This window comes from Chaetodon auriga, chromosome 3 (assembly GCF_051107435.1).
Source record: "Chaetodon auriga isolate fChaAug3 chromosome 3, fChaAug3.hap1, whole genome shotgun sequence".
NCBI classification, from domain to species: domain Eukaryota; kingdom Metazoa; phylum Chordata; class Actinopteri; order Chaetodontiformes; family Chaetodontidae; genus Chaetodon; species Chaetodon auriga.
This window is the reverse complement of record NC_135076.1, coordinates 22646520-22661199: the sequence shown is the minus strand read 5'-3', so window position 1 is coordinate 22661199 and position 14680 is coordinate 22646520. Positions and strand designations below refer to the sequence as shown.

At 44.3% G+C, this 14680-nt stretch overlaps 1 protein-coding gene across 1 annotated transcript; it reads left to right on the top strand.

Moving 5' to 3' along the window:
- Positions 1-3926: 3926 nt before the first annotated feature.
- On the top strand, positions 3927-8531 carry fstl3 (follistatin-like 3 (secreted glycoprotein)). Its single transcript, XM_076727133.1, has 5 exons — positions 3927-4145; positions 4600-4785; positions 6474-6689; positions 6783-7010; positions 7125-8531. The coding sequence occupies exons 1-5, from the start codon at positions 4076-4078 to the stop codon at positions 7175-7177; spliced, it is 753 nt and encodes a 250-aa protein (XP_076583248.1). The 5' UTR covers positions 3927-4075; the 3' UTR covers positions 7178-8531.
- The last annotated feature ends 6149 nt before the right edge of the window (positions 8532-14680 follow it).

Below are 14680 nucleotides of genomic sequence, written 5' to 3'. Positions count from 1 at the left end.
CACTCTGACACAGAGGGAGACCCTTAGTCACGACCACCTCGGCGCCCTGCTCTGGTTACAAAATGAGAGGGGGCTGGAGAGCGGAAAAGGTGACGTGGGGCCAGAGGGGGGGGGGGGGCTGTTTGTACGAGGAGCGCGTGTGCTGACATTAACCTTCCCCATTAATGAACCGCTGGAGGGACTTCACATGGGCGACTCTAAACACAGGAAGGAAGCAGGGAAGGAGAGGATGAGGTGGACGAGGAGGTGGAGAGCTGTGTGCTGAGGGACGGGGGGGCGATTCAATCCGGCCTTGTCACTTTTCCCGCTCTCATTGCCGGTTCAATCAGTAACACACATTAGGAGTAAATTGAGTGGATAGATGACGCTGCTTTCAGGCAGTCTGGGGCAGACAGAGCAATTACCACTGCTGAGCCCTGTTCAGCCGTGTGACGTACACACCAACACTATGACTTCAGATCGGGCAGTGGGTGGATTGTAATGGGGTGGGAGCAGCTCTGCTTTCTCAACTGATTCGGTGGCTGTATTAGCAATAAAACGAGTGCTTTCTTTCATGCTCTGAACCAAGATATTACTTCGTAGCCTCTGTCAGACAGGAGTGAAGTTCTTTCACCTGTAAAGTGAAGGATGTAGTTCACACAGTAGCCACAGAATGATGTCACTGAAGGGGAGTCACTGTATATTTCAAGAAATTGAGAAAACAAAAATGTAAAATTTAAAGAAAGCAATTCTGTACCAAACAGGAGAAGGTTATTCTCAATATGCTGACAACTTGTCGGTGTGACTGCAACCAAAAGAAGAAAACATATGGCTTCAAGGTCCAATGGTCATGTAACAGCTTGGGCTCCTCACTGAGGCGTCAGCTGTCATTCCTCAGGGCAGGCGCTGTGACAGACATCACTGGTTTATCTAGAAGATGACAGATGTGTCTGAGAGACAACAAGTACAAATTAAATTTAGGACTTCTCTGATGGCCAAAGTTAAAGGCTAATGACCTTTTTATGAAGTGAGGACATGTGGTGACTTCAGGAGGCTGCAGAGGTAAACTAGCACTGGCTGAAAAAAGGTGGAAGATTGAGAGATGGGTGATGGGCGCCCCCTTCTGGTATTTTAGGTTAGTTGCAATTGCAACAGCTTGGACTCAGCAATGCAGTATGCACATGCATCACTTGTATTATGCCACATATGGTATAAAAAAAAAGAAAAAAAAGAACTGTGTATGAGTAGCAATGACCGTTTATGATATCCTCAAGCGGTATCGTAATTAATAATGATATGGATCGCATAAAGAAGGCCATAATGTCAAACCTTTGCTTCACTTTGAGGAACTCCTGAACCCGACCCTCTTTGTCTGAGTCAAGAAACTCCAGGTGTGGATGAGATTTGGCCTGAGATGATGAAGGTTCTGGACGTTTTACAACCATGTCCATTGGGGATTCCTGTGGGGGATACTGCTGAAGTATGTTTACCAGTACTATTGCCACAATTGTGTAACCAAAGTGAGAGCTGTGTCCGTATTCTTGGCACAAAGTCAAGAATGTTTCCAGTAGGTGTTAGCCTCTGCCAGGGCTGTCATCCATCGTGGACGGATCTCAAGGCACTGCCAAGGAAGCAGAGTGTCCAGTGTGGGGACCTCAGAATTGCATCTCTGCTTTTTAATGATGTGGTTATGCGGACCTGCTCAGGCTGTGAAATAGCACGCACTGGGACGGTTTGCATCCAGGTGTGCAGCAGATCTGTGGATTGCTCCCTCTGGGTTGGGAGTGAGATGCTGACCCAAGCGAAGGGGTTCAAGAGTTCACAAGTGAAGGAAAAATGGAGTGTGAGATGAAGAGGCAGATTGTATCAGTGATGTTGACCTAATATCGGGCTTGCAATGGCAAGACAGACGAGTTTTTGATAGTGACCGAAAGAAAGTGATTTTGGATACAAGCAGCAACTTTTTGCAGCAAAGGGAACCAGTTGAGTTGCTTTGGGCATCTGATCAGGATGGAATAACATATACACAGAAAAACTTTACACAGGTTTGAAGTAAAGAGGGTGAAGAATATGTAAAACCCCATTGCAAAAACCTGACCACATTCCCCACTAGATGGCAGTGGTGTTTTTGCCTTTTGTGCATTATTACCGGGCAAATGTACAGTAAAACAGCTTCACACCTGCCCTGTCAGAGATGCACTCGCTATATTTCACTTTAGACACACTTCACCATGGGCTCCTTCAATTTCATGCTGCCCCATAGAGTCCGACCACTTGAAAGAGACCAATATTTCTAAAAGATGAGACACAGTAAGCTGCACCCTAATAAAGATCATACATTAGTGGGTCCCCACCATGCTGTATTCATTTGTATGGCTCAGCAGTGATGATCCAAACCATATGAGGAGCTGAGTGGATCTGCAGAGACCCAGTGAAGAGGCAGGCCACCCACAGCCATCGCTCACTGCTCTCCTTCCTCCCCTCCTAGGTCAGGCAGCATTCCTTCAGTGCCCTGGGGATCTCCGCTGAAGGAGGGAACATCATTCACAAAGACTCAGATACTACAGCATATGCTACCTTCATTTCCCCCCAACGATCAAACGGGAACCTGAAAAAAACTGACAGACGAATGGGCAGACTCGCATTACTTTGGCATTAGTAGCATACCTCAGTGTCAGAGGTGAATGAGTGCAAGACGAGAGACGAGCAGTGCAGATGTTCTGATCAGACATGATGATAATGCAGATTCGCCTCCAGCCACCTGGTTAATGAAGACTGGATGGTGTTAAACAAACATGCCTGTCCCTCTGGTAGACAGATACTGTATATGTATCCACAGTATTTGAGTGTTTTCAGTCTCGCTCGCTGCAGCTGTCTGTGTTTGATCATAGACCGAAACTGAGGGGGCAGACATGAATGTTCTTGATAAGCTCCAACATGGTCGTGTTTATTGAACTTGATATATTGCTCAAGGGCAGACCACCTTCACTCCCACTCTACCCCTCGTCTCTCAGTATCATTCCAACCGCAGCTGTAGAGTGAAATATCGGCATTCATTGATTAACACAGACAACGAAATGAGGACTGACAGTGTTGGAGAGGTGAAAGGCGTCATTTCCATCCAAGGACTGTTGTTCTGCATATTTCAGGCACTTGAAATTCATTTCATTTAGCATCATATGGCCAGAAACCATTTTAAAATACCCTCAGAAGTCACTGTAACCACTTTGCTGCGGTTGTCCTGTCTTTCTTCTGCATTTACACTACAAAGAAACGCAATTTCTGGTCAGTGCTGGGTCACATTGCTTGAAAAGATTATTTCCGAAGACAATAATGAGATAAGAGGAAATCAGTATGGAATTTCTATAGGCTGCTTTTCCCTCCAAAACCACACCAAGTGGCTTACAGACAGAAAACTGCCATAATCGAACAGCATGTTATTTATGAGGAGATGAATACGTCTGAGCTGCACCACATTAAAGAGAGAGTTGAGACAACTCAGAACAAAACATTCAGGACCCACCACACAAAAAAGAAATAACAAGTGACTTTAACTGTGTCTTATTAGGTCACATTCACATTATGCAATAAAGTTTTTCCCCAAATACCTGAACAGCTAATTCAATTAGTCTATTCAATAAGCTGAATGAAAAAATGTAATTTAAAGTTTGATAATGAAAAGGTTAATCTAAAACTTTCTAAACCTTCTCCAGGACTTAATTAGCCCTTAATTAGTCTAATATGGTGTGAAAATGTTTTGTGAGGTCATACAAGTGCCCAGCGTCTGGCGCTGGAGGGCATGGATCATTTCCCGACTCTGGAAATTGAGTCAGAGTCAAACTGTGTCCTGCCCTGGCTTATTACTGGCTGAGAGGATCGCCCATCCCAGCAGCATAATTCCATCTGGGCTAAATATTTATACAGAGGGGGAACGACATCACTTATCCACAACACGTTCATTCACATAAGGGAGAGCTACTTCAAGAGTGGACTTAGAGTGATCCGCTCTGTTTGGACCATCACTTCTTCTTGTTCTTGCTGATATTTGCTTTGGACAAGCTTTCAGAAAACGGGTTTGTACCAACCAGAGAACACAATGAGCTTCTTCATCTGTGCTTTTGCAGTGATTCTCACTTTGTACCAGATTGGGAGGAATCCTGCCAGTGGTGAGTGGACTCTTTTCTTTCTTTTTCTTGTGAAAACTTAAGCCCACGATGTAAAATGTTTTTAAAGTAACTGAATGAGCGAATCTTCTTGCAGTTATCAGAATGATGAGATACTTTTTTCCCCAACAAATTCATATTGATGTAGCGTCTACGTCAGCCTTTTGGAAAAATAGTGTTTCCCTACATTTTATATGTGTTTTCTTTATATACTTAATAAGAATATACACAGTTAAGACATGTGAAAACATCCCAGCAGACAGGTGCCACATATTAGCATTTTCTAATGGAAAACACAGAACTTGAATTTTATAATCCGCCATTTATTTGATAGATATTGGTGAACAATTCAGATTGCTGTGATACACTTTTTTTTATGTATTACCTTATATGTGCTTGAGTAAATTAGCTTATTTAATATATGTTTTTATACACTGTAATATGTCCTTATCTCCAGCTGGGATGTGCTGGCTGCAGCAGAGTCAAGACCAAAGGTGTGACATGGTGCTGATGAGAGGGGTGACCAGAGAGGAGTGCTGTGCCGGGGGCCGCCTGGACACAGCATGGTCCAACGCCAGCCTGCCCATGAATGAGGTCAGCCTGCTGGGTTTCCTCGGAATCGTCTCCTGTAAACCATGCAAAGGTAAACAAACAAACCTTTAAAGAGCAAGCTGAATCTGCCAAGTAGAAGGAATCACTTACTCATGCTCCGTTTTATCGCAGCGTTCATCATTGCATGCAACCCAAACACACGAAACTGCTTTAAGCCCACATTTTAAGTCTTAACAGTCACGCTGTGAATAAACATGATAAATACGTTTCACTGGACTCATGCTGTGGCTGTTAGTGCAAGTTTTAAGGTAAGTATTTGTTTTAATCACTGCTTAGATATCATCATTAAATATCACAGGGACAAAATTGGCTGTTCCGCAACACACAATAACAGTCTGTGGGGAGTTAGTGAAAGTTAATTGAAACCACGTCATTTGTGAATCGAGATATTTAAACAATGAGTTCCCGGGGCGGCTTTCTAACAAAATGCAGACGTGGATGGAGGAGAGGCATTCCACATAACTCCACCCAGCTGTCCTGAGAAGCTTCCCCTCCTGGAATCTCTGCAAGGTTCATTCAGGTTCACTCGCAGATAAATTCTGTTTTCATAAGCAGCGTTACACTATGTGATCGCAGGCCAAAAATGTGAATTTCTCCATGCTGATAAGTTCCAGTGAAGATCGAGCTACTGGCAACTGCAGCCCCGGGTTTTTCCGGCCTCGTCAGATGGCTTAGAGAAGCCGAGATGTGGATTGTGTTTAGATAAAGCTGAAAAAAGCTGCCGCAGTCAAAGGTAGCCGAACAGCTTGCATCTCACCTAAAGGTAAACAGCTAGTTAAAAAGGAGCCCTGTTCGCTTCCATTAGCAAAATAAGAAAATGCATTCCTGCAGGCTGGAATAAATGCCTGCCACATGCCCAGACGTCTGGGACTCATAATGTGCAACACTATCTTGATCACTTGGAATTCTGTGGGAGGAAAATGTCAGTATCACGAACGTCGATGAAAGTTAAGCGGTGGCCTGTCATTTCAGATGTAAGACACCTACATCATACCTCATTTCCATTCCCTCACTGGGAGACGCGGAGGCGATGGAGAGAAAATGTATACACGACAAGAGACAGTGAAAGATGGAAATCAACCAAAAGAGAGAGAGAGAGAAAAAAGAGCTCTGGAATAAAACAGGATATTGAAGTGCTGCTTGAGACAGGAAATAAGAAATAAGTTGCTCATTGTTTACAGAATCCTCAGGACTCAGAGCTGAGCAGGCATCATCTCTAAAGACTCCAAAAGGTCCTGGGAAGAGACCTGTGTGCGTTGTCTAGTGTTGACTCTGCACTGTGTAGGATTACAGCTCCTCCTGCGCTCTGACATTATGGGGTGTCAGAGCAGCCCGGGGCTCCCTCATTTCTCAGCCTGCAAACTTCTCTGACAGCTATTTGAACTCCGTCTACCTCACAGCCCCTCCATCCCTCTGCAGGAGCTTAGCCCAGCCTGTGTGCAGCCGTACACATAGATCTGTTATGAAAACACGCCAGCCTCACATTCCACCAGGCGAGACACCCCTGTGTGTAATGGTCAATAAAGAGATGTGATTATTGTAAATATTATGCAAGGTGAAAATTGTGTTATGGTCTGGGAAAACCCCAGATCTCGAGCTTGTTTTGTATGAAAATGCCTGCGGATCACCTGATGTCTGCAGACTTGTTAATACAGTAACATTACACTGACACTGCACAGCGCTCACACACATACGAAACCGCTCGCTGTGCTTTTGTAGAGACTTGCGAGGGAGTCAAATGCAGTCCCGGGAAGGTTTGCAAAATGAAGACGGGAAGGCCCCAGTGTGTGTGCTCTCCAGACTGCTCTCACATTTCCCGGAAGCATGCTGTGTGCGGCAGCGACGGGAAGTCATACAAGGATGAGTGTTCTCTGCTGATGGCCCGCTGCATGGGACACCCGGACCTGGAGGTCATGTACCAAGGAGACTGCAAAAGTAAGCGAGATTCATCAAGTTTGTGCACAGCAGCAAAACACCACACTTGTTTCCTCTCCACTAATAGTCCTTCTTTCTTCTTGCCCTGCGCAGAGTCGTGCTCCAACGTGGTGTGTCCAGGTACCCACACCTGTGTGACTGACCAGACCAACAGCGCTCACTGCGTCATGTGCCGCACAACCCCTTGCCCGATACCCATGCTGTCTGAGCAGGCAATTTGTGGCAATGACAACATCACTTACCCCAGCGCCTGCCACCTCCGCCGGGCCACCTGCTTCCTCGGCCGCTCCATAGGAGTCCGCCACTATGGCAACTGCAACAGTAAGGCTACAAAAACGCCTCTTTGTGCCTGTCTCACTTGTCCCTAATAATATACGCAGCATTTAGGCCATTATAGCTTTTATGCAAGTCGATTTTGACTCTCCTTTCGTGCAGATCCCCCTCGGAAAGTATCCGATTTGGAAGGCAGCGAGGAAAACGCGGTCTAGACGGACGACTCCTGACACAGCCCTTTTTCAAGAGACGAGTTCAGTGTCACACCACTAGCTTCCCATGTTGACCTCTTTTTTTTTTTTTTTTTTTTTTTTGACAATCACTCCCCCTCCCCTTTGTACGCAGAATGACAATAGGTTTGATATGGAAGACTTACAGGGCAAGAGTGTAACCGCCTCTAAAAGAGCTCCAAAAAATAAGTTGTGTTAGTCTTGTGTCAGTTTGGGAAATAGAGGCAGGTGAACACGTTTCTCGGGATAGAAATATCTCATGAGCTCTTTGGGAGATGTGTGCATATTGTAAATAGAATACCATTACTATTTATTGGAGAAGGTATCAAACTCTATTTATGTTTTTATCCTAGTAACAAATCCATATATCCTTGGGAAAGCTGATGCAAAAAAAATGTATTTATTGTGTTTTGTTTATTGTGTATGTACAAAAGCGGCCACTGGCATTGGCATTTTACAGCTTTTTTTTACAGTCTCCATTCCCCACAAACAAACAGTTTTCCCTCATAAGTTGATGGAAAACAATGTTAATTTGTTTGGAAAGTTGATACCACTTTAGAGCGTGCCAATGTGGTTTCATCTCACCAACAAACAAGAACAGAACAACTACAGTTGCGCTGTGTGCCCTTTGTCTGGAGGTGAGGAAGGGGCTCAGCCTAAACAAACCTGTATAGTCTCTCTCCCCCCACACATGTTTACTCTAGATGCTGATCCAAACTCTCGGCCACCCGCTGATCACTCAAATTAACAGTTTGGTTGTGTTTGTAGGAGTCTCAGAGGACTGCTGGTACAACCCCAAACCCTCCACAATACCTCCTCTGTCGAGCGCTTGGCTTTGTTTTCCAAATGCATTTTTGTAGGTCATGCTAGTTCATTCCGTTGCTGTTTTGCTGCTTTGATTTGAATGGATTTTTTTTTTTTTAAAGAACTTTCTGGACAGACAAATGTAATTAGCATCGTCTGAGTGAAAGGAAAATTAAATTTGTCTGAGAATGGACCGCAGTTTAGGCCAAGTGAGCATACCTGATTATAGTGCCATCAGAGGTGAATCAGCCTGTTCAGTGGTGACGCTGGTAAACCTGGTACATCTCGATACAAATGGCCAACTTCAAACAGTCAAGTGATCCAGTTAAATCTTACAACTCAAAGCAGATGTCTGAAATACTTTCAGTAATCCTTTCAGTGTATGATGGAACATTTCGACGACTCGTGTAAATAACAGCCTCGTGTGTACCTACCTGTGTACTTACTGTGAAATTTGAATGATGAATGCATCAACATATTTTTGTATTTTTATACTGCCATTTCAAAACAACATAAAGTTTAATATTTGTCACAAGGTGTCTTCTTTCTTTTACTGCTTCTGAAACGGGAACATACTTGAGCCACAGAACACACTCTGCAACCTGCTTCTCCTCTTACTCAGCTCACCTCAACACATTGTCTGCAGTCTATTAGAGTACATTCACTAACAAAAGACGCAGTACTCTGCAACTGTGAAACGGTCTCTGACATGTATTTTATAATATTTGGATTTTTCTAAACTGTGTCACAGTCTTAATCATAGCCAGTTTCAGCCAAATGAGATCATACTTGCACCGTAAAGGGAACTGGACAGCTTTCCTGTCATGCTGGGGTTGAGAGTGGTGGGTCAGGCTCCAGCAGCCAGTCGGTTTATGCGTGCGGTGGTTAGACCTCCTCTCCTGTGCGTGCAGTGGCTGCGTCGCCTCTCCGTCAGGCCTCTCGAGGCCTCATGCGAGAAGCGACGGAGAATCAAATCCAGGCTGGGTGGCTTTTTTCCTCAGGGATATCCCCCCGCTCTGGCTTCGGTGGGAGGGGACAGGGGGATGGAGGGCGAAGGAGCGGAGGAATGAATGTTTCGAAGTTCCGAGGCCTGGGTACTGACTCACTTTCCTGTGTAAAGTACCTCCCTTGTTTTTCTGTCTTTCTCTCTCCCTCTCCCTGGATCCTTCGCTCCGTCATGCAGCAGCATCTGGTTCAACTTTAGGGAGATGTTTATATTCCTGTCCAAGTACCCTTTTATTACACTGGGAATGGAATTAGATGTTTTGTTAGTTCGAACAGGGCAAATAACAATGCCACGAGGGGCTGTGGCTGTGCCCGCACGTAGAACACTCAAAATTGTCTTTTTCAGAAATATATCTGTGTACGGTGGGTAAAGTTATACATGATTGATTGATCCAAATAAATTAGCTTGACCACACAGGGACACTGGTCAGACATGACCTCAGTGTGGCACATCAGACGTGTCTGGGCAGAGGAAGACTTTCTGTCCAGTGAAGCATCTCATGTCTGTTTAGTTTTTCATCTTTCTGATTAATACATAGTAACATATTCCAGATATTCCATCTAGCCTTAAACTAATAGCGCTAATAGCAATAGCCATAAACCTCACTACGTGGAAAATATAATGCTAAAGCCAATCATTCCCATACCTTTATGAGCGTGAGGCATCTATAAATTCTTCTGCCACCCACACAATAAACTCACCAAACCAGTGTTCCTCGCCATAGTTTGAAAAGTGGCAGCTCCGCAGGAATTTGCAGTGAACACCCACTACAATAAAGCATTTGCCACACTTTGCGGTGCATATGTTGAAATGGCTGTGGTCTTGCAGTAAAATACACAGCTGAACAATAAGCTGAGGCAGTACTTTTGATACATAGATCTGGACAAAGCGTCTCGATGGATAGAAGACGAGTAAAATCCCATTTGCTGTTGTCATTATGACTGTGTAATACCTTCTCCAGGAACAACCTGCATGTCGTTAACACACAGCCCCGTGACTGATGTCGGATATGATGCGCCTGTGTCACACCATCGGTGGTAATGACATAACCACAGAGTAAACCTATGAGCCATTTCAGAGCTATTCTAATTACACTCAACATGAGACCTCAGGAATCCTCTGCCCACTTTGCTCCATATTTCATCCTTTTTTCCTGCATGTTATGGTCTGCGGTGTGGCCGGTGAGGGGTCAGCCTCACTTCCACTGGAGCACAGCTTTGTGTGTGTGTGTGTGTGTGTGTGTGTGTGTGTGTGTGTGTGTGTGTGTGTGTGTGTGTGTGTGTGTGTGTGTGTGTTTGTCCGTCTGTTTGAGTGTGTGGGTGTGATTGTGGGTGCTTCTCTCCTCCTGGAGCTCACCTGTTATAAGCATGGGATCAGTCACACACATTACATCACAACTTCTGGCTGAGTTGTTTATATCCCTGCAAACACATGGGGTTATAATGTGACGCCCACACTGACATTTCAGGGATGCGTAATCATCCTGCTCTGATATGTCGAGCTGCTTTCTCAACGATGTCCACATGGTTTCATTTCCGCCAAGTTGCCTTACTACTTCCAGTAAGTTAACAGCCAGCATTTAGATCTGAAATGATGTTGTGATGAGAGCAGGCACTGCCGAGTGTTTCGGAGACCACCCACTCTCTGGATCGCGCCACTGGATTGTAAACAGCTCGGCCCCACAGCTGAAACTAATAGATATCAGATCCATCACTCCATCACAATCTATCTGCCTCAGACATTATTTCCCAGACTTGCTTTGTTACACAGCAAGTCTTTTAATTTTCCACAAGCCTGACATTTAACTTTTGACAACTGCACTGCACTGATGCAACAGCCCACACCCCAGTCTTATGCTGCTGCAGATGATGTTTTATGGATTTCTCAGAAACTCAGCTCATGTGTATTTTAATGAGGCGCTTCAGACGACCTATCAGCCACACTGTCATCGCAGATGAAGACTCATTTAACAGTTTTTAGACACGGTGAAGATGACAGCATCTGATAGAGAGGAAAAAGAAAACATAACTGTTCAGGAAATGTGCAAAAGTGTAATTCTGCTCCTTGATTTGCCACATTAATCATACATTCAAGCTTTTAGAGCCTCAGGATGGAAATGTTTGCCAGGCTTGTGATTCATTTGCTATGGCTGCTATCACCACTTTAAGCAACAGTTGAAAATCCAGGCAGGTTTACTGAAAATGAGTAACGTTTGTCAGTGATTTGGTCATGGTCAAATCACCAACAACAAATCAGCAGAGTTAGGAAGTTGTGCAAATGCTAATTGTCCCCAATTATTCTTGGTGAATTGTTTCACTTCCTCGTCATGACCTCTGGGATGGCTTCTCTTCTGGCTCTCTGTGTGGTCCCACAAGGCAAGGATAAAGTGCTGGGAATACAAAAAAAAATATACTGTAAGGATTTGATTTTTAAAAAAATGAATTTTTATCTGAGGTTAAGCCACTTTGTTACAGTATTCAGTAAATATGTGGGTACTATCAGAGGCTCCTCTGGGGTTTTAAATTGTTTTGGAACGCGTGTGTCTGAGGAAAGTATAATGTGAGATTGTTGCCGGCCCTGTCTTGGCACTGACAAGGTCATTGAATTAACTCTGGTTTGAGTTCATGTTGAAATATCAAGCCACATAACTGAAAAAAAGTCAATGAAGTGTGATAATTGGGCTGCACTTAGTTCCCAAACTTGACTCAAATTGAGTCCAATTGTGCAATTTGCGGCTTGGAAAGTTACCAGGCCATGACCATAATTTCACATCAGCTTTGCAGGTGGCTCTCACATAGAAACAAGACACAAATACCTTTTTTTTATACGCCTTGGCCCAGATACCTATGTTCATAATGGAAAGTTGGTTGGTTATCATGGAAAGTTTGTTGAACATTTAATTTGCCATCATGCGTTACGGTATGCCATGTCAATTCAGCAAACATGAGAGTGGGAAAGTTGCCTCAGTTTCGGGTTTCATTCGATTTTATCCGCTTATTATCAGCAGCTTCTTTTACTTGAACAGCTACAATAGCCACCAGGACACACGTAATTAAATCATCCGTTAGACCATACTCTGTTAGTTGAAGTGGGACAGTGTACCACAAATGAACTCGGGAGGCCCATGTGGTATCTATTCCTCCAGACTGCAGAGCTGCACATCTTGTAAACAGACTGGTGATCAGTTTGAGATTAGGGCAGCAACTGCACCCATGCATTGTGTTGTTAGCCCCAGTGTTGCTTGGTGTGGACTGTGGAGGCTACGAGACAGACAACCGTGTGAGCGAATACATATGTGCAGACTCACACATACCGTATACACGATCTGCACGCAAAATATTCAAACAGCGCACTCACACACACAAACAGACACAGATTTACACATACACAGAGTGCATGCCAAAAATAACACTGCAGACACTCCTGTAGGGGATATTCTACACAGCCCTCTTCTCAAACACACACTCTGTAATTGTCTTCTTTCTTTTTTTTTGGTGCTTGTTTCACACTCAGCCACCTGTTGGGGAATTTCTTGTTGAAATGGAAATTCTTGTCTCCTGTGGAGGTTTGCGGTTGGTGTTGCTATGTAGCATCAGCTGGGTAGAACAGATAACGCTGTCTTTCCAGCATGCTGTCTTTTGCTTTATGTTCTATCGTACGCAAGACTTGGGCCATTCTGACATCCTCAAAATTACATTTATACAACCAGTGACCAGTATTATTTAGCAAAACTAAAAGTCCACAGCCATAGCAGCAAGACACACCAGCGCTTTGAGCTAAATGCTAATGTTAGTGTGTTAACATGCCCTCAGTGATGATGTAAACATGCCAAAGTTTAGCAATCATGTTTACCAGCTTATTTCAGCATGTTAGCATTCTAACGCTTACTAATTAACGGTAATCACAAAGTTCTACTGAGGCTGATGAGAATGCTGTGGAGACATCTACACTAAAATCCAAAAAAGTTAACCTCACCGAACGGACCTGTATTACCATCCCTACAACGATGCTGCTAACGTGGTTAAAAAGTAGCATCACCAGTCACCTTGTGAGTAAATCCAAACAGACATCGACAGAGCGAGGAGGATTTAAACTGGAAAACAACAGTATTTTTAATGACAATGGGTCAGTAAAAGCAGATACATTTCAAACTCTGCCGAAACATCTGCAGCGAGAGACCACAAACACTCCGCAACAACAAACGTGGTTGAGCCGAAGTTGCTAATTGTACACATATGTTCCTCTAGAAACATCTATATTTTGTTAGCTGCCCAGTGATGTAATCCCAAACAGCTATGTACCAATGTAGTACGGAGAGATTTTGTTCTGGGACACAAGCAGAGCGGAAAAACACTGTACAGAACCGAAGGGATCCCTGCTGTGATTCAAATATGTGTATATACTGTACATGTTGAGCACGTTAGGTTTATTTTTTCAAGGGCAGCTTCGGCCATCACTAATGTCGACCTTTACAGCCTTCTTGCTGTTTGTCCTGGGATCGTAAGTTGTGTGTGTGATGCACAGCTCTTGTGACACATGGCCTCAGACAGAGTGTGTCTGGAGGCAGAGAGAGTCTTCGATGGGTGGGACTGAAAACAAGTGACGCATGACTAAGAGGCCCAGGAAGTTCCAGCAGGCGGCTGTTATTGCTGAGTGTGTGGGTGTGTGTGTCTATGTGTGTGTTTATGTGTGTGTGTGTGAGTGTGATTCGGGGGCCCAGAGGGACTGTGTGGGGCAATCCCGGCTGGAGTGTCTGGAAAAACTCTATGGAGTGACAAAAGCAGCAGTGTCCCTTGCAACATATCTGTCTGCTGCCTTGGCTGCAACACTTTAGTGCCTTTAAGAGTGTGATAGAAATGAAACCGTAAAAAGGAGGAGAACAGTTATTCTATTGTGTACGTCACTGCACGTGGATGCATGTGTGCATGTGCAGTCTGAACGCTTAATTACAGTGGCAGGAAGAAATACAATTAATTGCTTCCACCCCTTGCAGTGTATTCCAGCATGCATTCAGTGTTTCAATCCACATCGCAGCAAGAAAACATTTCATGGGCTTATACTTCCTCAAAAACACCGTGGCTCACTTGTACAATAATATGTTTTTTGGTCATCGTTTTCCAAATCCAGATTAGTGGTGACCTAAACTTATGTAGAAGGTCCCTCTGTCTGATAGAGCTGTTTTCTGCTGCTCACATGACCTGTCTCTGACCCAAAGTCACTCACTCCCCAGATTGCATAAGCATTCGACTGGGATGGCAGTGACGCACTGGGCGCAGAGAGACAATAGCTTACCTCAGCCAGGCAGACATAGCAAACCTCGGTGCTATCAGACCCTCTCTAATCTCAGCCCATGGGACAGCCGTGTCTTTCCTGCTCCCACAAGGCCAGATCAGACACAACGCCGGCTGAGAGGGAGGACATTAGTTCAAGTTCAAGTTCTTTTATTGTCACGTAAACAACAGTTACAGTGAAGCAGTCGCTGGCAGTGTGAGTTTTCGGCCTCAGGCTCCCTCCATCTGTGCTCTTACAGCTGTATATAGGAAAATATGTAGAAAGAAATCTAAAAAAAAATAGTGCAGCAACTAAAACATAAAATATAAAGTCAAATAGGATAATGAGGTAGCCTGGTGGGTAATAGTAGAATGTATTGACTGTAATGTAAACAGATTGCACAGTGA

Bases quoted from the DNA above. Each gene is read 5' to 3' on its own strand.
- fstl3 (XM_076727133.1), top strand. From the start codon at position 4,076: ATGAGCTTCTTCATCTGTGCTTTTGCAGTGATTCTCACTTTGTACCAG. The intron at 6,690-6,782 runs GTAAGCGAGATT...TGCCCTGCGCAG, and splicing joins GTACCAAGGAGACTGCAAAA to AGTCGTGCTCCAACGTGGTG. The intron at 7,011-7,124 runs GTAAGGCTACAA...CCTTTCGTGCAG, and splicing joins CCACTATGGCAACTGCAACA to ATCCCCCTCGGAAAGTATCC.